The 27,284-nt window shown below is 43.5% G+C and overlaps 1 protein-coding gene and 1 long non-coding RNA gene across 11 annotated transcripts; both read left to right on the top strand.

Moving 5' to 3' along the window:
• The first annotated feature begins 889 nt into the window (after positions 1-889).
• Positions 890-27,154, top strand: LOC126983302 (zinc finger protein ubi-d4 B-like). Of its 9 annotated transcripts, none has more exons than XM_050835967.1 (12): positions 890-1,073; positions 2,609-2,718; positions 2,936-3,072; positions 3,586-3,603; positions 5,536-5,634; positions 7,391-7,537; positions 7,759-7,858; positions 11,989-12,252; positions 17,119-17,405; positions 19,797-19,962; positions 24,289-24,401; positions 24,707-27,154. In XM_050835967.1, exons 1-12 carry the CDS (start codon positions 1,030-1,032, stop codon positions 24,833-24,835), a joined length of 1,614 nt encoding a protein of 537 aa, XP_050691924.1. In that variant the 5' UTR covers positions 890-1,029; the 3' UTR covers positions 24,836-27,154. The 9 variants fall into 9 exon arrangements, with proteins under 9 accessions (XP_050691924.1, XP_050691922.1, XP_050691925.1 ...); XM_050835965.1 differs by having other exon boundaries at positions 7,373-7,537; XM_050835968.1 differs by lacking the exon at positions 3,586-3,603.
• Positions 12,273-17,112, top strand: LOC126983305 (uncharacterized). Of its 2 annotated transcripts, none has more exons than XR_007735776.1 (3): positions 12,273-14,037; positions 14,125-14,327; positions 14,502-17,112. It is a non-coding gene; the product is annotated as an uncharacterized LOC126983305 (long non-coding RNA). The 2 variants fall into 2 exon arrangements; XR_007735777.1 differs by lacking the exon at positions 12,273-14,037 and adding an exon at positions 14,386-14,443 and having other exon boundaries at positions 14,055-14,327; positions 14,531-17,112.
• Positions 27,155-27,284: the final 130 nt, after the last annotated feature.

Genomic DNA, 27,284 nt, shown 5'->3' with positions numbered 1-27,284 from the left:
CTATATGGACGCTTTGTATCTTAGGTCTATATAATCCTTCATGTTCTCTCCTTAGTAGCTTTTAGTTATGTTTTTCAATCATTTTTCAGCTTAGAATGTCAGTCTGAAGAGGAGGAAAAAGGGTTAAAGGAAACGAAATGCACTTCCAGGCTTTCCCTCTTCATCCATAGGCCTCTGACGCTTTATATCGGTTCTTAGGCCTTTAATCCTTCATCTTCTCCTTTGTAGCTTTTAATTATTGTGTCTTAATTATGGGTTTCCAGCTAAAAATGTCAGCCGGCCTGTACGTGGCTCTCCCTCTTCATCCATAGGCCTCTAACGCTTTATATCGGTTCTTAGGCCTTTATTCCTTCATCTTCCCTCCTTTGTAGCTTTTAATTATTGTGTCTTATGGGTTTCCAGCTAAGAATGTCAGCCAGTGCCTCCCTGCACCCCCCCCTCGCCCCCCTCTTCATCCATAGGCCTCTAACGCTTTATATCGGTTCTTAGGCCTTTATTCCTTCATCTTCCCTCCTTTGTAGCTTTTATTTATTGTGTCTTATTGGTTTCCAGCTAAGAATGTCAGCCAGTGCCTCCCTGCCCCCCCCTCGCCCCCCTCTTCATCCATAGGCCTCTGACGCTTTATATCGGTTCTTAGGCCTTTATTCCTTCATCTTCCCTCCTTTGTAGCCTTTAATTATTGTGTCTTATTGGTTTCCAGCTAAGAATGTCAGCCAGTGCCTCCCTGCCCCCCCCCCTCGACCCCCTCTTCATCCATAGGCCTCTAACGCTTTATATCGGTTCTTAGGCCTTTATTCCTTCATCTTCCCTCCTTAGCAGCTTTTAATTATTGTGTCTTATTGGTTTCCAGCTAAGAATGTCAGCCAGTGCCTCCCTGCCCCCCCCTCGCCCCCCTCCTCCCCCTCTCGCTGGTAAACAAATGGGTCGAAGGCTGCTCAACTAATTACTGATGGACGCCGGAATTTGACGCTTATTTCCCTGGTTTCCTCCCTCTCCCACACCCACGAGGCTCCCCGGACGGCCGAGGAGATGGCAGACACGCTGGTGCAGTCCAACCTGGAGAAAATAAGCAGGTGGGTGCCCGAATGAGGAATGAAAGACAGCTGATCGTGACGTTTCCCCCGAGCACCGCCTCCCGTGACCTGACCTCCCTGCCCGTGACCTCCTGCCAGGGTGTACAGGGCAGGGTGAAGGGCCAGGGGAAGGTCACGTGCCCCCCTGAAACAAAGGACTCCCCCCCTGTATGCCCAGTACCCCAGAGTAAGCAAGTTGTTTAGCTAATGTCCCTGCCGCCCGTGACCTGACCTCCCTGCCCGTGACCTCCTGGCAGGGCTGGTAGGGTGCACAGGGCAGGGGAAGGTTACTTGGACCCCTGAAACAAAGGACCCCCCGGTATGCCCAGTACCCCAGAGTAAGCAAGTTGTTTAGCTGATGTCTCGTCACACCGCCGCCCATGACCTGACCTCCCTGCCCGTGACCTCCTGGCAGGGCTGTTAGGGTGCACAGGGCAGGGGAAGGTTACTTGGACCCCTGGAACAAAGAACCCCCCTGTATGCCCAGTACCCCAGAGTAAGGAGGTTGTTTAGCTAATGTCTCGTCGCACCGCCGCCCATGACCTGACCTCCCTGCCCGTGACCTCCTGGCAGGGCTGGTAGGGTGTACAGGGCAGGGTAAAGAGCAGGGGAAGGTTACTTGGACCCCTGGAACAAAGGAACCCCCCCCCAGCATGTCTGAAACCCCAGAGTAAGCAAGTTGTTCAGCCAAGTCTCGTTGTATTGGTTTTTAGGTTTATCTTTAATGTGTTGTTTCTTTGTTTGGGTTCTTTTGGCATGGGTTTTGTGGGTGTATGCTCTTCCATTAGCCAGGGGCCTTTGTTTGCTGGGGCTGTGAGTCAGGTGTAGAGCTTTCCATTAATCTTCATTGGTTCATCTGTTTGTTTTAGGTCTAGGAATTAAGTAATCTTTTATTTCCACAAGAATTTCATGGTCTAAGCACTCATGAAGGACTTTTATCAATGGAACTTCTAGCGTAAAGTGAATCTGTTTACTTATTCTCCTCCAGATATTATAGATTTTAGCAGGATTTCTATCATTTTATGTTTTACAAAGCTCTGGGTGAAGTATATAGAATGTGCACAGTAATTTACATCATAAGGTTATGGAAGAGTTTATTTTTACCACCAGAAACAAAGAAATTGTAACATTTAGTCTGTGATGCTTCATTGTGTTACTGAAATTAAAATCCAACCTGTTTAAATCCTCACTCATCACAGTAGTAGGTTAAATTTTGTATAACAGTCACATTGGAACTGAAGATTATTGTTTTCATCTTTCTTTTGATGTTTGTTGATAAATTTAACTTGTGATTCATAAGTGTGTAAGTGTTTGTCCTTTGTTTTGACTCAGCAGAGAATAAAAAGCTCAAGTAACTAAATTTATAAGCAAAAAAATTTCAGAAAATTCTTTACACAATTGATTTGGGTCCTAGGTGGAGGCTTTGAAAGCATGAGTACTCCTTAAGCAAAAGAAAAGAAAGCTTTTATCTGCTGGTGCTGCCAATAGTTCCCCTGCGGAGTGTTCCTGAGCAGTGTTGTGTTCCTGTGTTGCAGCTTCCTGCAGGATGTGCAGTACCGCTCGCTGATGATCAACAGTGCCAACTACAATGTGCGGCTAATGAGAGAACGGAAGACTCGGCTCCCCTTCCTTGACTCCCAGACAGGTATTTAACATTTAGTTTATAAACTTACAAATGATTTATGAGAAATTTGCTGCAGAATAGATTTGTCCTTGAAAAAATAACTTACAAAGTATTGTGCAGGTAAACACATTCAAAATTAACTCTATTCTTATTGGAAACCCACTCTTTTTTGGTCCAGACCTCATAGATTCAAGTGAAACATCCTCAGTTGTTACAAGCTTATTCTGTTGTTTGTCAGGCATAGCCCAGAACCCATGCAAGCTGTACATGAGTGCCCGGCATCGCATGCCGGGCACAGCGGAGGGCCAGCTGTATGTCTACCCCTCCCAGCGCTGGTGTTGTCGCAAGCGCTCATACATGGCGCTCGCTCATCAGGTCTGTTGTCACTGTCTGTCAGCCTTTGGAGGGGAGGGAGGTGTGGATGTGGAAGGCATGAGGATAGAGTTTACTATTTCTGTGGACCACACAAAGGTCACCATTTGGTTAGAATGTTCTCCAAAGTACCATTCTGTCAATTATTGTGTTAAACTCAGTAGTTATGGTTTTGATTTATATCTTTGGATATAAGTAATGTATAAAGTCTATAATTAAATTAGAATGATCATTGTAGCTTTGCAGCGCTCTTATTATTACCTGTCATAAGAAATCTGACATATAGAAAGTTGAAAGCAGAGTCCATTACATGTAACAAATTTAATACACTTAGAAAACAAATGAGGTGTGTCAGTCTAGTATCAAAATGTTGCCCTGACCCTAGTTTTACTACGTAGTATTCAGAGGTTTAAAGAAACTCAACTAGATAGAATGTCTCAGTTTATACATAATACTGTTATGAGGTGTGTAGTGACATCTTAAAACAACCTAGTCTCTGTTCCCTCTGACCACCAGCACTGGCTCTTGAAAAAGGTACTTGTAGTTTATGGTTCAGTGTTAGAGGCATGTGGATCCTCCAGTACTGCATGGACTAACAGTACAGTGAGTCTGCCTCAGAGCAGGGAGGCAGTGTAGGCCTTGAGTGGTGAAGTTACTCCTAGACACTGTGTTATGGCCTGAGTGTTGCGTGGATGGCTGTCCCTTAAGGCAGGGCTTTTTATAAGTATTAATTTACCAAAGTAATAAGGAGTTGGGAGGTGTACGATAGGTGATTTAGCATTCCAATATTGACTGGAGTGTCACTTGTTGGGAAGCAGCACCAGCCTTAGTAAGTGCCTCCGAGTAATGGGGTTTCAAGCAAAATTTATGACTCTGGCTAATAAGCTCAGTGGAAAATGATTACACTTTGTAAGAGCATATTTACATTTTATATTGCTGAGTAATCAATCTGATTAGCCCAGTTAAGATTATTATTGCTAATATGGTAAAAAAAACAAAGTCCAGCCAGCAACCAGCCTTTGCTTTCCTACTCTAATTGTTCATTAATTTTGAAACCTTCTGTGGCAGTAGCCTTTGATACCCTGAAAAGCCTTGTCTTGAGGGGCATGTTTCCCTGGGGTGTGGCGGCCGCTGCATGATGGTAGTTGTGGGAGGAACCCCAGGAGGTGAGGGAGAGGTGTAAGGCCAGCGTGCAGCAGGAGTGTCACAGTGTCATGTTATTCTTATGGTGTGGCATCATTTTTCTTCACGCCATTGTAGAAGAATCTCATTTTTTACCTTGACCTGTTGAAGTTTCCTGCATTTTTACACATTTGATGAATGGAAATGCCCTTGTTAAGGTTTATCTCTTTCTTTTGGATGTTATATAACTTTCTCATGTTTATATGTAAAAGTTTTCTTTGAATTTAAATAAGCCATGAAAGTGTAAGAAAATTTGAAGTTGTCCGAAACTTTTCACCGAGACATTTCTCACGAGAGCGGGAAATGGCAACACAAACCTTTTTCATTGTTTCTTGTGTTTGTACAGAAGGGAAGAAGTTCATTGTTGAGTTGCAGACATAATTTGTACCTTATTATGAGCTCTGCAGTGACTTAGTTCACCAGAGATTTAAAAAATACTTAAGATTTCATTCACGTCACTGCGGTGTGGTAAAGCTCGTGGAATCTTTGGTAATTTCTCCATTTGTAACTCTTAGATTAATGTTGTCATGTGACTTGTCAAAGGATATGTCTAAGACCATTCGAGATTCTTTGATTGACCAAGACATGCTGTAAGTATCCCACAATCTTCCCTTTTGTTTCCTTTATTCATTGCAAGAAGTGTTGTGGTATGTTTGTGTATTGTTATTCTGTCTGTTAGGAAAGAGAGCTGTTTGAAGTGGTATGTTACAGCTGTGTGATGCATAAATGTTGTAAGTATTTTAGTTTGTGTTGTTAAATGTTATGTATTTAGTATTTTTTTTTCTGTGTGTGTGTGTGTGTGTGTGTGTGTGTGTGTGTGTGTGTGTGTTCTTATCTGTTTTTTCTTACTCATTTGTTTTTTTACAGGATGAGTCAAGCTCACAATGTGTCATATTTGATCATTTATCGTTCAGTGTGTGTGTGTGTGTGTGTGTATTTACCTAGTTGTAGTTTTACAGGGCCTGGGCTTTACGCTCGTGTGGTCCCGTCTCCATATCTACATTTATCCAACTTTTCCTTAAAGCTTTGCACACTCCTCGCTGATACTACATCCTCACTTAGTCTGTTCCAAACCTCTATATTTCTTTGTGGGAAGCTATATTTCTTTATGTCTCTCAAGCATCTTCCTGTGTGTGTGTGTGTGTGTGTGTGTGTAGATGGGCATAGATACTGAGAGGTGTGTGTGTGTGCAAGTAGTGCTGTGTGATGTAGGTGTGAGTGGTGTGAGAATACAATGCTGCCAGTCTGTTTATGCCTTGCTCAGAGTGTTTGTGTGTGTTGCAGGCCATCAAGGAGCCGGAGGGGGACGAGCACACCATCGTGACTGTGGAGAATCCGGCAGCCGTCACCACCGAGGAAAATAACTTTGTCTACGAGACGAAGGTGAGGACTGCACACGCACACACACACACACACACACACACACATACACATGCACACCACACACACACACACACACACACACATACATACATACATACATATATACACACACACACACACACACACACACACACACACACACACAGGCTTCTTTCCATTGTGTTTGCTCCTTCCCATGTTTTTAAGTCCTTCTACAGGGGAGTGTTTGGCTGCCTTTGGGCCTGAATTTGATGTTTCTTTTGTGATTACATGCTGTTTTCTTTATAGGAGCAGTATTGCTTTTGTTATATTTTTTAACCTGTGGTCTGCTTCCTCATACCCGATGAAACACACACACACACACACACACACACACACACACACACACACACACACACACACACACATCTGTTTGGATGAGACAGGTGATTGATAAGGGCACATGGTAAGAAATAGAAATATATGCTTGAATGATATAAAGAAATTCAGTTTTCCAAGTAGTTGCCTTGAACTGTGTAACAGCCCAGACAAAGAAATCATCCTATCTAAATCATTCAAGACTTCTGAGCTAAATTTGACCCACTGAGAATTAAAGATGGGACCCCACAACCAAATTTAATTTCTTGTGTATCACAGCCAGGTAACACCAGGGAAATTAACTTTTACTCACACAAAAGAGTGCAAGAAAATCTTGACAGGTTGTTTGAGGTTAGCCAGGAATGGAACACTAAATTTCAAGCAAAATGCTACAAGTTATTGGAACTGGATAACAGTTTGAAGAGGCTGTCACTGAACTGTTTGATGGGAAATTGAAATATCACAAAAGTGAGGAAGAAAGACCTGAGGGTTAATTTGACGTCTGAAAAATAAGTTTTTCAGAGAGTCTTACCAGCTGTTGACAAACAAAAGATTGGCATTTCAGTACTATGACGAAGAGTGATGAAGAAATTGATAGTAGCATTGCCTCCCCAGGCTAGAGTAAGCAGCTGTAGTGTGGTCCCCACAAAAGAAATATGCAGGATTAGTGTGGTCCCCTCATAAAAAAGAAAAATATAGCAAGATGAAGAGAATACAAAGAGCAGCAGCCATGATGATCCCCTGCCTGACATTTAGCATGTAGAAAAGATTGGTAAAGTTTGGGCTGCTGTCCTTGAAAGGAGAGGTGACATGCTTGCAGTGAAGGGAGCAGACAGCATTGGCAAAGGTCTGTGTGTATGGGACGGGGGAGCAACTAGAGGACATGATAGTTGGAAATGACAAGATGCGTGGACGGTATGAAAACAGTTTTCCCAATAATTGTACTGAACAAGGGAACATCCTAGAAGAAGAGGTTGTTCAGTCCAAAATTTCATATCTTTGTAAAGTTAAGTTTGACTGATTGAGACAGAGATGGGACCCCATGAGTGTAGCTCAGTTCCTGTATGTCCTGCAAATACACACACAGACACATCACACACACTCAAACATTGTACTACAGTTTAACAATGAAAATCATCTGGGGAAATACAAGAAAACAAAATCTGGGCCAATATGATATTCTGTGAAGCTTTAGAATGCAAATAGAAAAGAGAATCTTGAACCCAACACTAGGGATCCTCCAACTCACAAAGGGATTCATTCCAATGACTAAGGGTTTCCCTTGATGCCTCCTGCCCCGCCTGCCGGGGGAGTGAGGCGAGGCTGTGAGTGTCCCTGGAAACATTTTCTCCTCTGGTAACCTCCTTGTGCCTCTCCTTTGTCTCTGGCGCCACCTGAGCAGCACCTCTGCTTACCCCAGGAGCAGTACTACTTTGACGAATCAGCGTTTCTTGAGGAGGAGGAGGAGGAGCCCGATGACGATGACGATGACACATACACAACCCGTGCCGTCCCTACCAGAAAGAGGAAAAAGGCCCCCAAGCTGCCCAAGCCCGTCAAAGTAAAGGTGGCGTATCATGAATGTCTTGCTTTCTTGGCATTTTATCCGCTACAAGACAGACGAACCTTATCCTTTTTGTCTGGTTATGTGTTGCCTGTTTGTTTCTTCTCTGTTTCTACCATAAATGCCTCCTCACATGTTGGGGACAGCAAGAAATGGTGAAAAAAATCTGGCAATCCACACACAGCACCAAATACATCACCTAACCTGTTCCTTCCTTGATTCAGACTCCGAGCGGGCGAGGACGAGGGCGCAAGAAGGACACGACGCCCAAGGTTGTGGTGGAGGGGGAGGAGGAGACGCCGGGGAAGCCTTACGAGTGTCAGCGTAAGTGTCGCGGCCCACCCTTGTTGTTGTGCCTTGCCGAGGGGAAGACTTTTGATGTCCAAACTCTTTGACTAATTTTGTTTGGTTTTGTTGTGCCCCGAGGGACCTACAGAGTTCCCTCCTCATGCAAACTTGAGCCGCTGGTGAGCTGCAGTGTTTCTGGCAGGCGATGTGGGACTGGTGTGTGTGCCGTGCCGTGCCTTGGTGGTGATGCTGTAGTCCAACCATTTCAAAGAGTCCGTTTGAGCGTTCGATTTCACAGGTCCTTTCCTCCCGTCTGCTTTGCCGCACAATCCCAACACCTATTTTTCCTTCTCATATGTTACCTATAGTTAACATATGAGAGGAAGGGATAGGTGTTGGGACTGTGTGGCAGAGCAGAGGGGAGGAGAGGACCCGCGGAATCGAACGGCCAAACGGACTATTTGAAATGGTTGGACTATAGGACCTGTTTTCCTCCCCCCATGCATGTAGTGAAGTTCAAGATCATGTCCCCAAGGCCTATTTTTATCTTTGACTGCTAGAGATGCAGAACAAGAGACTGAATAGGACATTTTCTTCGTTCTGGTTAGGCATGTGAGCCAGTTGCATTTGTTAGGATTTAGGTGATTATAGCCGGGGATTAGGCAGTTATCTCTTCCCTACTGGCACAAGTCTCGGTCCGATGCTTGAACCAGGATGTGTCTGTCATTCGAGCTAAAATAAGCCTTGAAAAGTAGTTTACACAATTGTAATCATTGGACCCGTAATGAGACAAATAAAATAAATAATTGCCTAAATCCCAACAAATTCTGTCTTAACTCTGGCGTGTTTTTTAGCCGGTAATATTTGTTGCAGTTATCAAAAAGAAAAAAAAAAGGAAGTTTTTTTTATCTGTGACTTAGTGAGCTCGAATACTCTCAGAGGCCTCTATGAGTGGAAAGCACACCACAACAGCTGTAACATTTGGTCTGAGGGTTTAGTCTTGAAATTCTGCTGCAGCATCTTGGGAGCAAGGAGAGACCCACCCTTGTGAATGTTGATGAGTCTGTGTTCAGCGTGTTGAGGGTTGTCCTTGTTGTCCTTGTGTCCTTCATGCATAGACAGTTTGAGGGTCACGTCATGAGTCCTGTGGCCTGGCTGTGGTGCTTGGGGTGGCACAGACTTGTATCTGTTGTGTAATAGCTTGAGGGTTTGTGGGGCTGAGGCAAAAAACATTAGTAGTGGCAGTAGTTTGATGATTGGAAAGTCTCTAATGGGTGTTTTGTGTATGTGTATTTCCTTTTTTTTTTTTACATTGCAAGCAGCTCATGGGCAAAAGTAGATCAAAAGGTGGAGTTCTAAAAATAGGTTGTATTTACCCAAGGTGAGGTGTCCAGTGGGTATGTTGCTACACATTCAGCATTTATAAATGTCTCCAGAGAATGTGACAGCACTTTAAATTTCAGACTTTGTTTACATATAAGAGGAATGATTAAGGATCAGTATGAGACAAAGTTTGATATTTAAATAGTCGTTACATTCTGTGAAGACATTTTTGAATGACAGTGCATGCGTAGTTCAGCGGTGCATTCCTGTTGGACACCTTACCTTAGGGTTCATATACAGGTAACCCATGATTGCGGGATCCTGTCTCTGAGTCTCAATCGGTGTGTGTGTGTGTGTGTGTGTGTGTGTGTGTGTGTGTGTGGTTGTGTGTGTGAATGGCATTATAGGTGAGTGTGGTGACCTTGTTCCTCTTGCCCTAATAACATGCAGCACCCTGACAAATCTACCAGTCTTCCATGTCCCGTTGTTCAGGATAGCGTTTGTTTGTTGGTGTGTGGAGTGTGTTTGGCGGCAGGAATGATGCACTTTGTTTTGGATGTGTGTTTTGAGGTCTCATTTGAATGGGCACTGAGAATGGTTGTCCCCCCTCCCTTGTTTTGACATATGTCTCGGTAGTTTTCACTAACCCTTTGTTATTGTTTGTTATTGTGCAGTACTTGTCAGTTATCTAGTGTGCCTCCTTCCTTAACTCATCCTGTATACCATGATGAAAGTCACGAGGCCTGCAGTCCCCCAACATAGGTGGTGTGGTGAAGGCAGAGGCTCCTGGTGTTTCTGAGACTGGCTGAAGCTTGTTCCAACACAACGACGTGATCATGAAAAGGCTGTGTTTTGTAGTTAGCCTTGTATTGTTTTATGTATTCTACTGTGGAACATATCTTTGACAAATGGTTAAGTTACCTGTGATAGGGGAGAGGTTTAGGTCAGGTGTTGAAAGACAAGGAATTTATTTGTTGATGCTTTTATAGTAAATGTGTTAAAGGAACCCAAGGGAGTACAATGTGTATAGTGTAAAATAGTTCATATTTACTTAAGAAATATACTTTCAAGGAGATAGAAAAATTATTAGGTTGAAAGAAGCAAGTTAAGTTAGAAAAGTTGCAGAAAATATGATACACATAAAAGATGCCCTTCACAAACTCCAGCATTGTAGTACTGAACTGGCTTACCCATGTTTGGCTAAGAGGGTGTAGTGAGGAGGGTTGTGAGAAGGATCCGGCTGTTGAGTCAGAAGTGAATGACTAATGTGTTCCAAGATATCCTTCTGACTGACCAATAGAATAGATATTGAATGAGTAGAGAACCTAGTATGGCTTCACTAAGAGGGAAAGCTCTGTATTGAGTCACATAGTCACTGAAAACAAAGTTAGACTGTCCTTATATGATCGGTTATTATTCCCAAGGAACAAGAATGAACCGAGATTCACCACCAAACATGCAGGGTGCCACACACTGACATGAGGGCCTGAGAGTAACTTTTCTCATTACATTTATGGTCATGAAGTTTTGGTACGAGAGATTGTCTTATATTTACAGTTAGTTTGCCATGACCTCTTTTCCCTGTAGTTGGTGCAATGACCTTCCTCTGTTGTAGTGTTCTGTTGGTCCCAGAGCTCTCCCTCACTCACTCACTCACTCTGCTTACTTCCCAGTGAGTAGTTTTCTTTTCAGCTTCCCTCGCACCGTCTCATGATTAATGCTGATGGGAACACTGTGGCTAACTTTTGTCTTTCCTTTATGTAGAATGAACCATGTATTTGATCTAACAGGATGATTATCGATGCTTCTTAGAGCATTATGATTTACCCTCTGTGATGAGGCTAAATTTAAACTGTTCCTGCTTCACCAGTTAATTGGCTTCATTTCTTATTATAAAATGCATACTTGTGCACTTAGAAATATGAAAGTTTTTTTTTTTAAGAGTTTGGATGTCAAAAGCTTTCACTTGAAGCACTGAAGCCATTGCCAAGGTCAGGGTCTTATACCACTGGACCTTTCATATTGATAGTATTTAATGATGCTTCTGCTTTCATGTCATTTCTGTTTAAATGAAGTTTGTTTTTGGTGATATGTAATGACTTCCAGACAACCCCAAGTCCCTGGTGGCTGGGGAAACTTCCTGGGCACTGATTGTCATAGAGGAGGGAGAGAGTGCTCACCTTTATTTCCTTGTGTTGGGGTCCATAGAGTTCAATGAGCAGCCTCAGTATGTAAGAACACCAAAGTAGTGGCAAGAAAACACAGAAAAGACTTAACCCGGTAGCAGCGACGGGCCAAATTTGTCGCCTTACCGTGTAGCAGCGACGGGCCAAATTTGTCGCCTTACCGTGTAGCAGTGACGGGCCAAATTTGTGCCATGATTTAAACCCCCCAAAATAGGTGATACATAAACTGATCACAAATGCTTCAATATATATTATGAAATGGTTTGTGTGAGGGGTGATTTTTTCTCATTTTTCTCGCTTAGAGGGACCATTAAGAAACTTGATCCCTGCTGCTACCGGGTTAAGTGGTTCCAGTTTCCTTCAGAATTACCCTGATGAGTCACAATCACATAATTATAACCATCTTATTTGACATGAAGAATGAAATTTATTAAAACCAGCAGTTGAGCGGAAATTTCTTTGACTTGATAAGTGAGAAAATAATGATCACTTCCCATTCTTGGCACAAAATGCTTACATATGAGGGTCAATAGTTGTGCATTGGCTGGAGGCTCAGTGGTGGCCAGGAGGGGGAACCACACTATTTTAGCTCCGTGGCCGCCGAGCCGAGAGTGCAGCGTGACGGCTGCTGGGAATGTTGTTGGTTTTGACTTACAGTGTGTGGCGCTCGGTACAAGACGAGGCAGGGCTTGTCCTACCACCTCTCGCACACACACAAGGGGGGCAGGGCTAACTCCGGGGGTGGGCGTTCCCGGGGGGGCGGCAACAGCAACAACAACACCCCCCCAAGTGCCCACCCCAGGGCCGACCCAGCCAGCTACCAGCCCCAGGCCTTCCAGTCTGACGCCCTGGCTGGCCTGGCAGAGTTTCAGGACAATTACCTTGGCTACCTGTCGGCCGGTCAAGACGCCTCACCCACGGGTATGCCTCCTCCCCCCTGCCTTCGGCCCTGTCTGTGCTTTTGCCGCTTGCCCCCAGCCTGCTTGCTTGCTATGTCCCAGAGGTAGATTCTCTTTATGTTGTCACTCAGCAGCCTAGATGCTAACCACCATAGCAGCACCGGGAGCCACACTGGTGTCTGCCGTGCTGCCTCTGCCTCTTGGGTGTGGCTTAAGCTGGGAGCTGCTGGAGCAAACACTTGGCTTTGTTTGTTGTGCTGTGAAAGCTTATCTTACAAAAAGCTTTGTAGTTAGTGCTCAGCCCACCTCTGCTGCAACTCACCCTCCTGAGCAGGTGATCTGTCCTGCTGCGCCTCACAGTGCTGCCTCTCTGGGGCTGGAGTGTGTCAGTCCCGTGCAGTGAGTGTGAAGTGTAAAGTGTGGTGACTCTCTTTCAGCGTACTGGACCGGAACAGTAAGCATTTTGTTCGTGTGTTGAGAGGGATGACACAAGCTTTGGTTCTCTTTGTTTTTTTGTTCATGTATGATTACAAATTTATCTTTAGTTTTTTTTAACACTTCAGAGTGCAACCCTACTTACTAGTGTTACCATTTTATGTTTTGAATTTTGTTTATTTTATAAAGATCAAGCTTCATAAATATTCTTAGTTATTTTGCAGACCAGTTTGTCTAGTGTAGCGTGACACTGCCTCACTTTTCAACACTTGCTCAGTCTCTTGGGAAATGTATGAAGTGTAGAGTTTGATAATCTAAGGCAAGCTAAGTGTGTGGGACGCCTCTGCTGTGACGGCTAGTGTGTGGTGGTCATTCCCTTGACAAGAGTGGAGGAGCTGCCTTGTATGACTGTGGTGGACATTTGTGTTTCCATAGTTACTACAAAATGTTTTGTTTTCAGAGAATAAGTGATGTATCTGTATAAAGTAGATTATGCTGTTAAAGTGAACTATTTATAGCATATTAATTTCATCATTCACGTTACTCTCAAGAACTGGGATTAAGATTGCTTCCCTTTGCCGGCCTTTCCTCCTGTGCTCCGGGGTAATGGTCTCTTAGTCTTACCCACCACAGGCTCAAGGGCCGAGGACACGGAGATGAGCGCCAACACAGTACAGCTTTGTGTATGCTCCCACCTTTACCTTTACCTTGTAGGCAGCAGCACAGTCACCTCACCAGCACAGAAACAGTCTCTCTCCATGTCTGCTTGTGTACATGTGTTAGGTTTACCAGTGTGGTGTTGTCAGACATCCCGTATTATGAGACATCCCATCCTGAATACATACATGAATTTTGACATGGTACTGTGTCTTTTGTCGACTGCTTGTCATGATCTGCCCCACCCAAGTTTATTTATGTTATTATAAAAGCAGATGATGATGTATGTATGTATATAACAACGATATCAACAATCACTTCTTCTTGTGACCTGTTCTGCTTTGCATCACTTTCTAGGTCCTCCTTGGTAAATTTTTACACTTAAATGTTTCACTTAGTTACTCTGTGATAGTAAAGATTGGGTCCCGCGATGCAAAGTTCAGGATGGGATGTCTCATTACAAAGGACGGCAGACGACACCACACCGGGAACTTTTTGTTTTTGCACTCAAGTCTTAAAGTTGCTGTGGGTCATCAAGTGACTCACGATATACCTCTTGCCTTTTTGAGAGACGCCTGAGCTCTTATAAATTTTAAAAGAGAGGTTTCAAAATGTATGCAGAATTTTTATAGTAACTTGATTTTAAGTAGTTGCATAAAAGTGCTGATCTGCTTCTTAAAGTCTTCTTCAGTTGTTGCAAGGGTATTGTAGAAAGGTAGATAGAGACTAGGATATTGTAGAAAGGTAGATGGAGACTAGGATATTGTAGCAAGGTAGATAGAGACTGGGGTATTGTAGCAAGGTAGATGGAGACTAGGGTATTGTAGCAAGGTAGATAGAGACTAGGATATTGTAGCAAGGTAGATAGAGACTAGGATATTGTAGCAAGGTAGATAGAGACTAGGATATTGTAGCAAGGTAGATAGAGACTAGGGTATTGTAGCAAGGTAGATAGAGACTAGGATATTGTAGCAAGGTAGATAGAGACTAGGGTATTGTAGCAAGGTAGATAGAGACTTGGATATTGTAGAAAGGTAGATGGAGACTAGGGTATTGTAGCAAGGTAGATAGAGACTAGGGTATTGTAGAAAGGTAGATAGAGACTAGGATATTGTAGCAAGGTAGATAGAGACTAGGGTATTGTAGAAAGGTAGATGGAGACTAGGATATTGTAGCAAGGTAGATGGAGACTAGGGTATTGTAGCAAGGTAGATAGAGACTAGGATATTGTAGCAAGGTAGACGGGCAAAATAAGTTAGTAGACCATCTTTTTATTATGCATCAGGTTGAAGGTAAATCATTATATAAGTGGGCAGGAGTTGTAATTACTAAAATATGGGAAATTTGAGAGATAACATTACTTTGCTAAATAATAGAAGAAAACACTTTTTTAAAAATATGCAAAACAAGGGATATGTAATTCGCTCTTGATTATAACTCTGCAAGCAAGCATCAGCCTTGTCTCAAAACACTGCCACCTTGTATTAAAGTGCTTAGAATTATTGGTTTGCATACTGGGAGGAAGGAAGGCATCTGGAACTTGGATAATTTTTTTTTTTTTTTATGTTTTTATTTTATTTTTAACCCGGTAGCAGCGACGGGCCAAATTTGTGGCTTTACCGTGTACCAGCGACAGGCCAAATTTTTGCCATGATATAAACCCCCCAAAATAGATGATGCATAAAATGATCCCAAATGCGTTGATATATATTATGAAATGGTTTGTGTGAGGGGTGATTTTTTCTCATTTTTTTTGCTTAGAGGGGCCTTTAAGAAACATGATCCCCACAGCTACCGGGTCAAGGCATCTACTTGATCAAATTTGTTGGCATTTACTTAAACTGAGAGTAGTGTGACTTAAGTTCCAAGTTCACGCATTGTTTTAAGTTACTATGGGTGAGAGTGTTATGTTTTGAGTAGGCGCAAAGTGTGTGTGGTGTGCGTGGAGTAGTGTGTGTGTCCGAGGAGTGTGTTGTGGGGGGCTGTGAGGTGCAACTTTGTCCTGTGGTGCTGTAACCTTCCGCTGGAAAGCTCGACTCATCACCTAACAGTCGCTGTCCTCCACCTGCAAAGGAACACTTATCTCACTCTCCGCTGCAGCTGTCCTTGGTTACTTTGTGTTCACTTGTTTGATACCACCCAGCACCTGCATGACACACACACACACACACACACACACACACGGGGGCCTAGTGGTGCAGTGGTTAGCACACTCGGCTCACAACTGAGAGAGCCCAGGTTCGATTCCCGGGCGGAGTGGAAAAATTTGGGCAGCTTTTCCGGTACCCTATGCCCCTGTCCACCCAGCAGTGAATGGGTACCAGGTATTGATCGGGGGTTGTGTCCCGTCTCCTGGGATCTGTTCCCTTCTCCTAGAATTCCTTCCCCTTCTGTCTCTCTCCGGCATATGGCCACAGATGTTGCGCCGACTAAGCAAAACTTTCCAACTTTCCACACACACATACCCACATACACACACAAACCAACAGACATATAAACTAGCATGTAATTTATATTTATCCAGTTTCCAATGTCTTGCTTTTCAAAATCTGATGATGCAAAAGTAGATAATGCAGTTAGCGAGAAGCACAGATAGTTGTCAATTTTTGTTAGCATGAATTATATATTATACTGAAGGAGGGACTTTCATGGTGTGTGAAGATGGGAAACTGAAATGAACAAAGAGATTAACCTTCAGTGTGTTGGGGAAAAGTTTCAGACTCCAAAATATAGCAAAAGAGAAAGACGGGATACAGGTACACAGTATGAGGGAATAGACGACCTTGCCCTTACCCCTTTATCTGCAATAGTCTGCATACCAACACTAGTTTTTATTTTTACCCCTGTTTGATGCTCCTCTAACACACTTTTCCTGTAGCTAACTGCCTCATGTTTCTATTGTTTTGTCTTGATGGTCTAACATGAACATAAGCAAACTGATTGACATTTGCAAGGTATACTGTGGACTCTTAACCCGGTAGCAGCGACGGGCCAAATTTGTGGCTTCACCGTGTAGCAGCGACAGGCCAAATTTGTGCCATGATATTTACCCCCCAAAATAGATGATACATAATCTGATCACAAATGCTTTGATATATATTATGAAATGGTTTGTGTGAGGGGTGATTTTTTCTCATTTTTCTCGCTTGGAGGGACCATTAAGAAACATGATCCCTGCTGCTACCGGGCTAAGTATGCTATTCTGGGCTGTAGATTAAGATGAATGGATTAACTCACTAATTTGTAACAATCACCAGTATTGTAGATTTAATTCCATACTGTTATTTTAAACTATAAGTGATATCAACCAAATAAGGCCAGGAAATTCATTGAGAAGTGATATTAATGTTGAAATACTTGAAACACAGTGAGTAAAGATCCTTCAGAATTAACACATTGCATGGAGGTCTCACTTGAACCTCAGGAACACGACCGCTCAAGACAGCAGTAGAGGAGGTTTGCCAATGCGTACACACCATTCCAATTAGTACTCATGTCTGTCGGGTAAGAAAACTGCGGAAAACTGAGCTGGTGTATAAAAATTAACATTGTGAAAACGAAGAATCTCTATCACGTTAACCTTATAATTTTGACCATTTATTGTCGCATTGGTCTATTCCGTCACTGGTTAATTTTGATAATGGTACAGTGTGACAGTTTTGTTTCATATCTCGGCTCAGTTCTCCGGAATAACATTTTTTCCTGATGTGAAACTAAATTGGAAGAGTACGAGAGAGCCGTCAAACCTCTCCTACTGGTAGTGTTATTCCGAGTGTTTACGAGGGTTGTGTTGCAGGCCAGGGCGGATCAGGCACCACAAGCACTGCCAGTAGTCGACGGTCCAGTGGGGGTGGCCCTGGAGGGGGTGGAGGAGTGCCTGTGCTTGGCGGCAATGGGTCCCCGGTGCCCCCACGGGTGAGCAAGGGACCCACCAACACTGTCTGGTCCAATCTGGCGAGTGTGGAGTCCTCTCCCTCCCTGGTGAGCGCTGCGCCTGCCCCCATAATCCCCCCGGCCCCTGAACCCCAGCTGAGGGAGTCCAGCCCTGCCAGCATGCCCCTGACCGAGCCGCCGGAACAACAGGTTAGTGTGCGTATTGGTGTGTGTTTGTGCATGTGTGTGTGTGTGTGCAATTTTCACCTCTTGGTCTGCTGTGGGTCTCTCTCTCTCTCATGTGTGTGTGTATCGGTTTGTGTGTGTGTGTGTGTGTGTGTGTGTGTGTGTGTGTGTGTGTTACCTATTCGTATTTTTACAGGATTCATTTTAGTCATAACGTGTAATTTATCACATTTTAGCATGCTACCAAATGCCTAGCCTCAGATCTTGTTATTATTTCTTAATGGGGTAGAAGGAAATTGGTGTTCTTCATTGCCTCAAAAACTCAACTTCTCCGCCTGACAACTTGACACACGCTTCCATTTCGATAGCACGCAGCTTTTCCATTCTGATAACATACCTTTTCCTACATCAATCATTCTTGGTCTGTCCATTACTTTAACCCTTAGATGGCAGCAGTATTTGAAGAGTACCTCCCCCCAAAATGAGTCTTAGGACCGTAACATAAATATGGTTACGCCACATAATAGATGTTTTAACTATTGTCTGTATATAGCTTCTACTGCAGTCTGGAAGTGTTGTTACGTTTCTGTAATACAAAACTGACTGACTGAATTTTGGACCTTCTATATATAGTTTCACCGGCGTCTAAGGGTTAAATATCAATTGGAAGCTTCATATCTCATCTTGCTAAATCTGCTTCCCCGAGGTTAGGTGTTTTGTATTGTCTCCATCAAGTCTTTTCCTTCCCATATACTAAATACATATATATAAGGGCCTTGTCTGCTTCTGTAAGGAACATGCATCCTTTGTATTGGGTATTCCACGTGCTCAGCTCTTCTGGACAGAGTAGAGTCATAGGCTTTACGTCTCATTAGCTGCCTTCCTATCCTGACTGTCTTCTACCCCCAGGCTCTGATGTAATATTGCCTCCCTTTATCTTCATTTTATATTCAAGCCAACTTCTGAATTTGCTAACTGCATGCCTCCATCCTTCCTGCTACCTCATTGCACAAGATTTTTCACTCTTAACTCACCATTATAATGTTGGAATTACCAATGTAAGAGTTAATAAGTGTTTTCACTCTTTTATCTTTTCCACTGGTAAACTAGAACACTCGTCCCTTACATATACTCTTTCCTTCATACAACTTTGATGCTTTTAAGAGGAAGGATCAAGACACCTCCAACTGAATCTGGCTGGTTTCTTCTTGTGGGAGCAGTGCCTGAGAGGAAGGGCTCCATGACCAAATATTCAGTCTAGGGCTGTACCAAAACTAGTACTGTATATCAAGTTCCGCCCAGAAGCGGAACTGACCGGAACTATCAAAAAGTTCCGGCTGAAAGTTCCTGCTGGAACCGAAACTAGAAAACTAAGTTTCTGGACAGAAGTAACCGTGTGTTGTTTTGTTGGTCCTCCAGAGCTCAGTGTAACACACTAACTTTGTTATGATGTGTGAACAGTTACTCTTGTGCGCTGCACCTCCTGTGCTGTGCACAACTCGTCAGGTTCAATCTCGGGCCGAACTCTGGGGGACCAACAAACCACACTGTGCTGAACCATTGATACCGAAAGACCAACTTTTTGCTTAAATGCCTTCCGTTTGTGGCCGTGGTGGGGTGTGGAAATAAATGGAACAAGTTCCCCGACAAGTCATTCGACAGACTACCAGCTATGGACAAGATTCAGGGATGGAAAGGAGAGAAAATAACACGAGAACGCTGAGGGCAGTGGCCTGTAACCTGTCGACAGGTTGGCCCATTCATTCTGCAGCCTAACTTGGCAGATGAGTCATGGATGATGCCCACGACAAATGTGCTGCAATCAGCTGGGTATGCTGTGCCTGCCCCCAAACACTGGTACCATTGCTCATGCCAGACCTGTAGTAAGTGGAAATTGCATTTATGTTTTTGTCACTGCCAGGTCTCCTGATATCAGAGGGTCCCGCTATTTTCACCTTCACCCTTCTGAACCCACTGAGTAAGTGAGGCAGTCAGTGATCCTCTGAGAGGCTCAAGCTGCTCCAGGAACCCACAGGCAAAACCCTTCAAAGGTTTATGCTGGGTTTGGTCGCATGGGCAGGTGCCATATCTACAGCACTACGGCCACTCGTAGAAGAGAGAGTAGGGCCCGGGTGAATGCAGAATATCTTATCACTATTTTTTTACTAATGTGGATGGTGTATGAGAAACTGCAACTCACTCATTGTTTTTTGTAGAGACTTTACGGACAACATATACGACATCTCACTTTCATGTGTCACCCAGTAACACAATAACTCCTAAACACACACCGTAAAAGGAGGACAAAACACAGCATCACATCACACCACACCACTTCACATCACATCACTTGACCACATCACACTGCCTGCCCCCGACACATTTTAATCCATGCGTGTGGTGGTGCCCGGACAGCCACCAGCAGCGCCGCTCCCCCCTGCAAAGGTCATCAGCGAGGTGGCCGAGAAGGGACGCGCCCAGCCAAGCCCTTACTGTGACTTCTGCCTTGGGGACACATCACTTAACAAGAAGACCGGGGAGTCAGAAGAGCTCGTGTCCTGCTCCGACTGCGGCCGTTCGGGTGAGAGTCTGCCCCCATGGACTTCCTTCTCTTTTGTTCTTTTTCCCTTCATTCTGCAAGTTGTTGATGACACTACGATCCATGTGTGTTGTGCAGCCAGTAGCCAGTGTTGATGTTGTTGTTTTGTCAGTCACTGTATGCCAGCTGTCGGGCCCCCCAGAGCAGCCCACCCCACTGTCCGTTCCCTTTTCCAGTAGCTCTGTTGGGCTTGACGTTGCCAGCTGTCCCCAACTCACTTTTTCTCAGGGGAGGCGCAACAGCTCCAGGTTTGCTCAGGGGCTAGAATTCAACTTTTTTCTCACTGTTCAAGAAAAGGTGAAATTTCCCCTGTAGTTGATTCACAGACCTTTTCAGTATCTGCACTTAATGGTTGCCAGAACGTTCAGATATATTATTTGATTCGGAAACTTGTTTTTTCCTTGTTTATGTGACTTTTGGTCCATAAAGTTTGTCCATGTTTCCTGTTTTAAGTGTCATGCTGCTGTACTTGCTCTCTGTCATGATCCTGAACAGTCACAAACAATAGTGTGTGTGTGTGTGTGTGTGTGTGTGTGTGTGTGTAGTTGTAGTTTTACAGGGCCTGGGCTTTACGCTCGTGTGGTCCCGTCTCTGTATCTATATTTATCCAACTTTTCCTTAAAGCTTTGCACACTCCTCACCGATACTACATCCTCACTTAGTCTGTTCCAAACCTCTATATTTCTTTGCGGGAAGCTATGTGTGTGTGTGTGTGTGTGTGTGTGTGTGTGTGTGTGTGTGTGTAATTCACCATGGTCTGACCTCAGTATGGACTAGTGATCGCCAGCCAATACCCTCCCCAAATGAGCTTCCTCACAAGTGATTAATATTTGATATGACTGAAACCTCACACCCACACACACCCAGGAGGCGGGAATAGGGTTGCAAGGGGTGGAAAAGTTTCCGGAAAAATAAAAACTCCAAGGAAAGTTTCGGGGAATTTTTGGAATTTTTGGGTATTTTCAAATTTTTCACACTTGTGTATTTGTATTAATAAACAAACAAATTTTGGTTAATATAACTATCAATTAAAAAGTTTAAGCAACAAAAATTGTGTTTCCAATAGGTTAGGTTGTTTAACCCGGTAGCTGCGGGGATCATGTTTCTTAAAGGCCCCTCTGAGCGAGAAAAATTAGAAAAATTCATCACTCACACACACACACCATTTCATAATATATCAACGCATTTGTGATCAGTTTATGCATCATCTATTTTTTGGGGTTAATATCATGACAAAAATTTGGCCCGTTGCTGGTATGCGGTAAACCCACAAATTTGGCCCGTCGCTGCTACCAGGTTAAGAAAGGTGTGTGTGTGCATGTGTGTGTGTGTGTGTTTGTGTGTGCATGTGTGTGTGTGTGTGTGCAAGATCACACATATCTCCCCACCCCACCCGTCACACACACCCGGCTCACTGGTCATGAACAGAGAACAAGACAGGCATGGTGTGCTCCACTGTGTGCCTCCAGGTGGCAGTGACTGTAGGGGCACACACCGCCTCCCCACTGCTATACTGGGCCCCCTGTGGGACTGGCACCCTTGTTGTTTAGTTTTCCTCCCCCTGCTGCTCCAAGCCTCACCTGGCACCTGTTTCTCTTCCCCTCGTTAAGCTCAGCAAACACTGGTCCAGGTGCCCACAACTTAAGGTGACACATTGATTTTATACCTTGGAAAAAATATATTCTGCTGTTCCTTTGAAGTTTTATTTTGGAAGACATGAAAGAAACCAAAAATTATTTTCCCCATGCCAGTTTTTATCTTCATGTTCAACAAGTTCTAATTCTTTTTCTTCACCATTCAATCCTTTGACTCTCCACACCCCCACCATGATACAAATCAACGTAAGTTACTCCTCAAAATTTCCTTTGCCAGTGACTTTTCTCCCTTTTGTTGGCTGTGCTGTTGGTTTCCTGTCTTTCTGCCTCTTCCTCCTTGGTTATGCTTTTTGTGCTCTTCATATCTCGTCTACTTTGTTATTTCCACTTCATAATAAATAATGTTTTGGTGTATTTTTCTAATGAGAATCATATATTAAAATCCATTAATGCTGATATGTTTGATAGTTATTTAGTGTTCATGAAACTAGCCCAGCCGCCAGGTGTCTGTGTACATACTCTCGTTACTGATAACATCTTAATTTTTCTGTGATGCATGCTCAGAGATTTAGGTCATGGATTGAAATATTAATAGAGCAGGATTCATTGGAAATAGTGATATTGCTGTTGTTATTGATTTAGGAGGCTGGTGGTGCATTGCCAAGGTTAAGTTTAGGGCATCCTCAAACACATGATAGCCCGCACCTTAAGGTATTAGGGGCGCTTTCAGTCATTTTGTTTGTTTTGATCGTTACCAATGGTGGCGATCGACGCTATGGTATTTCCTCGTAAAACTGGCCGATGGGGGAGTGGCGGCTGCAGGGTTAGCCTAGCCCCGCACCTTACCACACACTCTCAACACCTCCTGCTTCCTCTGCAGCCGCCACTACCCCATAGGCCAGTTTCACGTGGAAAACAATAGTGTCGATCGCCGCCATTGGTAACAATCAAAACAAACAAAACAACTGTGAAAGCAGCCCTTAATCCACAAAAAATGACCTCACTTAGTTGTATGGAAAGTCTCATTAGTAAGGAAGCTTATATGAATTTTCTGAGTCAAGACCTATAGTAATGTTAATGTTCGTTTGAGGAAGAAAGAGGTGAGGTTAAACACTGCTTGCACTTTAGCCGTGATGAGAAATATGAATACATGGACATTGTTACTGGGAGGATATTATCATGCGGTGTGCTGGGACTGGAATCTGGGGAACTTTACTTGTATTCCACTGTTTCCTGCTTTGCATCTAGAGAATAGTATGGTGCTGGTGGTGGTGGTGGTGGTGGGGCTGATGTGTGTGTGTGTGTGTATATGTGTGTGTGTGTGTTGTGAGTTTGTTAAGCTAAACTAACTAATGAAACCAGACCTTGAGGATATCTATAAAGCAGCTAAAGTGAGAGATTATGTATTATATATGCATCATAGGATTTTATTTCCATTTGGCAGACTTTATTTTGCTGGTTTGAGCGCTTGCTGACCCCTCGTCAAGTACAGAATGGACAGAATCAATGCATCATTCATTCATTCATTGCCCTCTTATGACACAAGCAAAACTAACACACAGCCATACTCTCCAGACATCATATTAATGGCAGACGGCTGTGAGGCTAACTAACTCAAAGCTGCCGGTCCATAACAGATGCAGCCAGTCGGTTTGGGGTTGTGGTGCGTAGAGTCAGGTTGTAGGGGTAAGCAAACTGTTGGAAGGCTTACTAACCTCAGCTGCTAGTCTAAGGGCGGTGTTACAAGTCGAAACCGAGAAGTTTTAGATCCCTACAGAGTTTGGGATGAATAACTCTAGGGACTAACGTTGGCAAATTATTGTACTCATCGTTTTGCATTTTCATAGTTCCTTTTTTTTTTTTACAACAAAGGAGACAGCTCAAGGGCACAAAAAATGGAAACAATAATAAAAAAAAAGCCCGCTACTTGCTGCTACTACAAAAAATAATCAAAAGAGGTGGCCGAAAGAGAGGTCAGTTTCGGGAGGAGAGGTGTCTTGATAGCAAAAAACACAAACCTCAATAAATAGCAGTTTTAACCCGGTAGCTGCGGGGATCACGTTTCTTAATGGTCCCTCTAAGCGAGAAAAACGAGAAAAAATCATCACTCACACAAACCATTACGTAATATATATATCAAAGTATTTATGATAAGTTTATGTATCATCTATTTTTTGGGGGTAAAATCATGGCACAAATTTGGCCCGTCGCTGCTACACGGTAAAGCCACAAATTTGGCCCGTTGCTGCTACTGGGTTAATGGTCCCTCTAAGCGAGAAAAATGAGAAAAAATCACCACTCACAGAAACAATTTTATAATTTATATCAAAGCATTTGTGATCAGATTATCTATCATCTATTTTGGGGGGTTTATATCATGGCACAAATTTGGCCTGTCGCTGCTACACGGTAAAGCCACAAATTTGTCCCGTCGCTGCTGCCGGGTCAATGCTAACTTTGATGATTTTCTGTCGTTATTTGTGTAGGTACGGAAGTTTGAGGCTTAAAAAAGGATAAATACGTTGTGTTGAATATGATTATCCGACAATGCTGGTAGGGACCCAAAACTTCTCGGATTCAACTTGTAATACGGCCCTGAATCAAATGCAGCCCGCCAGTTTGTAGTTGTGTGTGGTGTGTGCCGTGTGTCAGGCCGGGCAGGGGTAGGCAAGGTGTTGTGTGTGCGAAGGCTGACACCAAGGTTTTGTCGCAGGACACCCAACCTGCCTCCAGTTCACCGCTCATATGATGATCTCAGTGAGGCAGTACAGATGGCAGTGCATTGAGTGTAAGTGCTGCACCCTCTGCGGCACTTCAGAGAACGACGTAAGTCTCACCCTTGTACTGTAGGAGTTGAGAATTCTTAGTTATCAGTGTGGTCATCTACCTCTGCTTTTCCCTCACTAAAGGCTGTTGTCACCTGTCTGGTTGTTCTCATGAGTCCTTTGTAAAATATAAATAAAGACTGTTGCATGGTGCCAGTAAACCCATCTTCTTCATACCTGGCATAGTCTGTTTTAAATTACTAGCATAGCTGTCTACTTGTCTTGTTATAACCGTTACCATAGTCTCGTCTGCTTGAACGGTGAAGTGAATCTGTCCCTTAAGTACAATATGGTGGTGTTTGGCAGGACCAGCTTCTCTTCTGTGATGACTGTGACCGAGGCTACCACCTGTACTGCCTGCGACCCCCCCTGCAGGAGCCACCGGAGGGCGAGTGGTCCTGCGACCTCTGCCTGCAACAGTTCCACACCAAGTGAGGCAGCTGGCACTGTGGCCCTGCTGGTGAGGCGCTGCTGCCCCGGACGCTGCTGTGTGTGGAGGACCAGTGTGTGGCCCTCAGCCAGGCCTAGCTAGAGTTAAGTTCTGATATTTGCTATTAAGAATTAAGGTTCTAAAAGTATAAGCTTGATAGTAATTCATTTTTTGGTGTGGAAATGAATAATGTTACAAATAAGAGCTACATGCACTTAAAATATTTCTTTAAATTAAGAACACCCCTGCAAGACTCCATAGTCTTTCAATATAGTGATCTGAATGAGGACCTAGCAGTGAGAGGAGAGAGTTCTGTCTTGAATGACTGCCTCCTCAGGGTGTGTGTTGTGCTGCTGCCCACAACACAGTCTTCCCTGTGTCTCCCGCGAGACACGCTGTTCACTCATCGCGGCGGTCTGGTAAACACTAATTGGCCATGGTAGTCACTCAGCCAGTCATTGTGATCATGATCTTGTGGAGCCGCAGAGACGTGTGTGTTCCATGGTATTTATTTATGTAAAAGTGAGAGCATTTATAAGATTTTATGGATATTTAGAGGGTTACCTAAGAAATTCATACATATACTGTCATTTTATAAATGTTGAGTTGATGAATATTTGTCACACACCCAGATGATTGCAAACCTGTGGCCTTGTGCCAAGCAGGTCACAGACAAGAGGTCCAGTTTTCTCATTGATTTGCTCACAACCTTGCCAGCATCTGGTGCAATCTTTTGGATGTGTCGTGGAGATGCTCTGAATTGTTTACCTTTTGATCTGTCTCTCGCACCTCACAAGTAACACACCTCACCTTCTTGTTGCTCCTGGAAGCATGCTGAGTGTTTCTGGGAGGGTGTGGAGGAGCTGTGTTGGGACTCCACGTGAACTTTGTTTCCACTGGACAGAGCTGAGCAGATTTTAAGCTTTTCAATCATTATTTTATAAAGCAGTATCAGAAAGCTTACAATGCTCTTGTGAGAGTGACTGAGTAGATGGGCATTTGATGTCATCTGGCAGTACAGTATTGCACATGATTCAGTATGACCTTCTCCACGAAGAAGAAAAGGAGGATATTTTTTTGTGTGCTGAGAAAAGAGAGTGAAGCTAGTACAAGACGTTAGGGCAAGAATACCCTTCTGTATCCATAAGTTTTCAGTAGTATTTTTTGGTGCAGTCGTGCAGCAAGAATTTCTGAATGATACAACCAATGCTTTAGGATTTTAAAGTGTACATATATATCCACAAAGGCATATTAGATTGTAGAGTTATTAGCCAGAGTCTAAGCTCCTATGTGAATGACGAAGCCTGGAGTGCTGCGCTTCAAGTAGTGATATTGTGAGGACGCTGTCTGTGCTGGGCTGGTGGTGCGGGCGGTGCACAGCTCTTGGCCAGTCTTAGAGGGGAGGAGAGGGCAGCACTCTTTGGTCTGAGAGGAAGAACAATTTTAAGGAGAAGCTGAATGGTATCTTCAACATTTTAGCTTAATATTTTCGTTTGTCGTAACATTACCGAAAATTAGAAGTGGCCTTTGTACTGCAATAGGGAGACGGTGGAACTGCCAAGGAGGATATGATTGTGATGATGCTGGAAACTGTGACGTTATTTACACTATGAAAAGCAGCACTGATTCAAGGCAGAAAATCGGCAATAGATTTAGGGTGTTTGTCAAGTTATGTGAGGTGAAGGTTACTCTCCTGGAAGCATTACAGAAGTTGGGTTTACAGTCTTCCCTCAAATAGTAGTTTCCAATAGTTCGGTTTTGGTTTTATGCGGATTTTCATAGAAGATCTTTTAAGGATTTTTATATTTCCCGACGAGCAGGAAATTTAAAAATCCTTAAAAGATCTATGACAATCCGTATAAAACCGAACCCATACTATTTGAGGGATGACTATATGATATTTACAGTCAATACATCTACACACGACATGACTTACGTAACAGTTCTAGTAATGATTATTAAGAACATATGCAGGAACATTCTGTATATAACAACACCCAGGACTGTTAATATTTACTGACTGAACAGACATTATCTCGTATCTATTGATCATCGCTGGGGTAGCAGAACAGCAAGGGAGGAATGTGAGGTGTTTCCTGAGAACATTGTAGTGCGTAGCAACGTGAAAAGTATTTTGCATGTCAGGTTTTGAATGTAGAGTTGACTTTGAATTTATGCATGTTGATTTTACTTCAGTGAGCCAAGAATGAACTGCAGTGTAAGAAGATGCTGCAAAACCCTTCTCTGTACCTGTAAATATGGAGAAATGCTGCTGATACTGTATTTAACACACACACACACACACACACACACACACACACACACACACACACATAGTAAAAAGTTGAGGAAGGGAAGATGCTCAAGAGACATAAAGAAATATAGAGGTTTGGAACAGACTAAGTGAAGAAGTAGTATCGTCGAAGAGTGTGCAGAGCTTCAAGGAAAAGTTGG

The sequence above is a fragment of the Eriocheir sinensis genome, chromosome 53, assembly GCF_024679095.1.
Source record: "Eriocheir sinensis breed Jianghai 21 chromosome 53, ASM2467909v1, whole genome shotgun sequence".
NCBI classification, from domain to species: Eukaryota; Metazoa; Arthropoda; class Malacostraca; order Decapoda; family Varunidae; genus Eriocheir; species Eriocheir sinensis.
The sequence above is the reverse complement of the archived record's forward strand: the minus strand, read 5'-3'. Positions and strand labels throughout refer to the sequence as shown.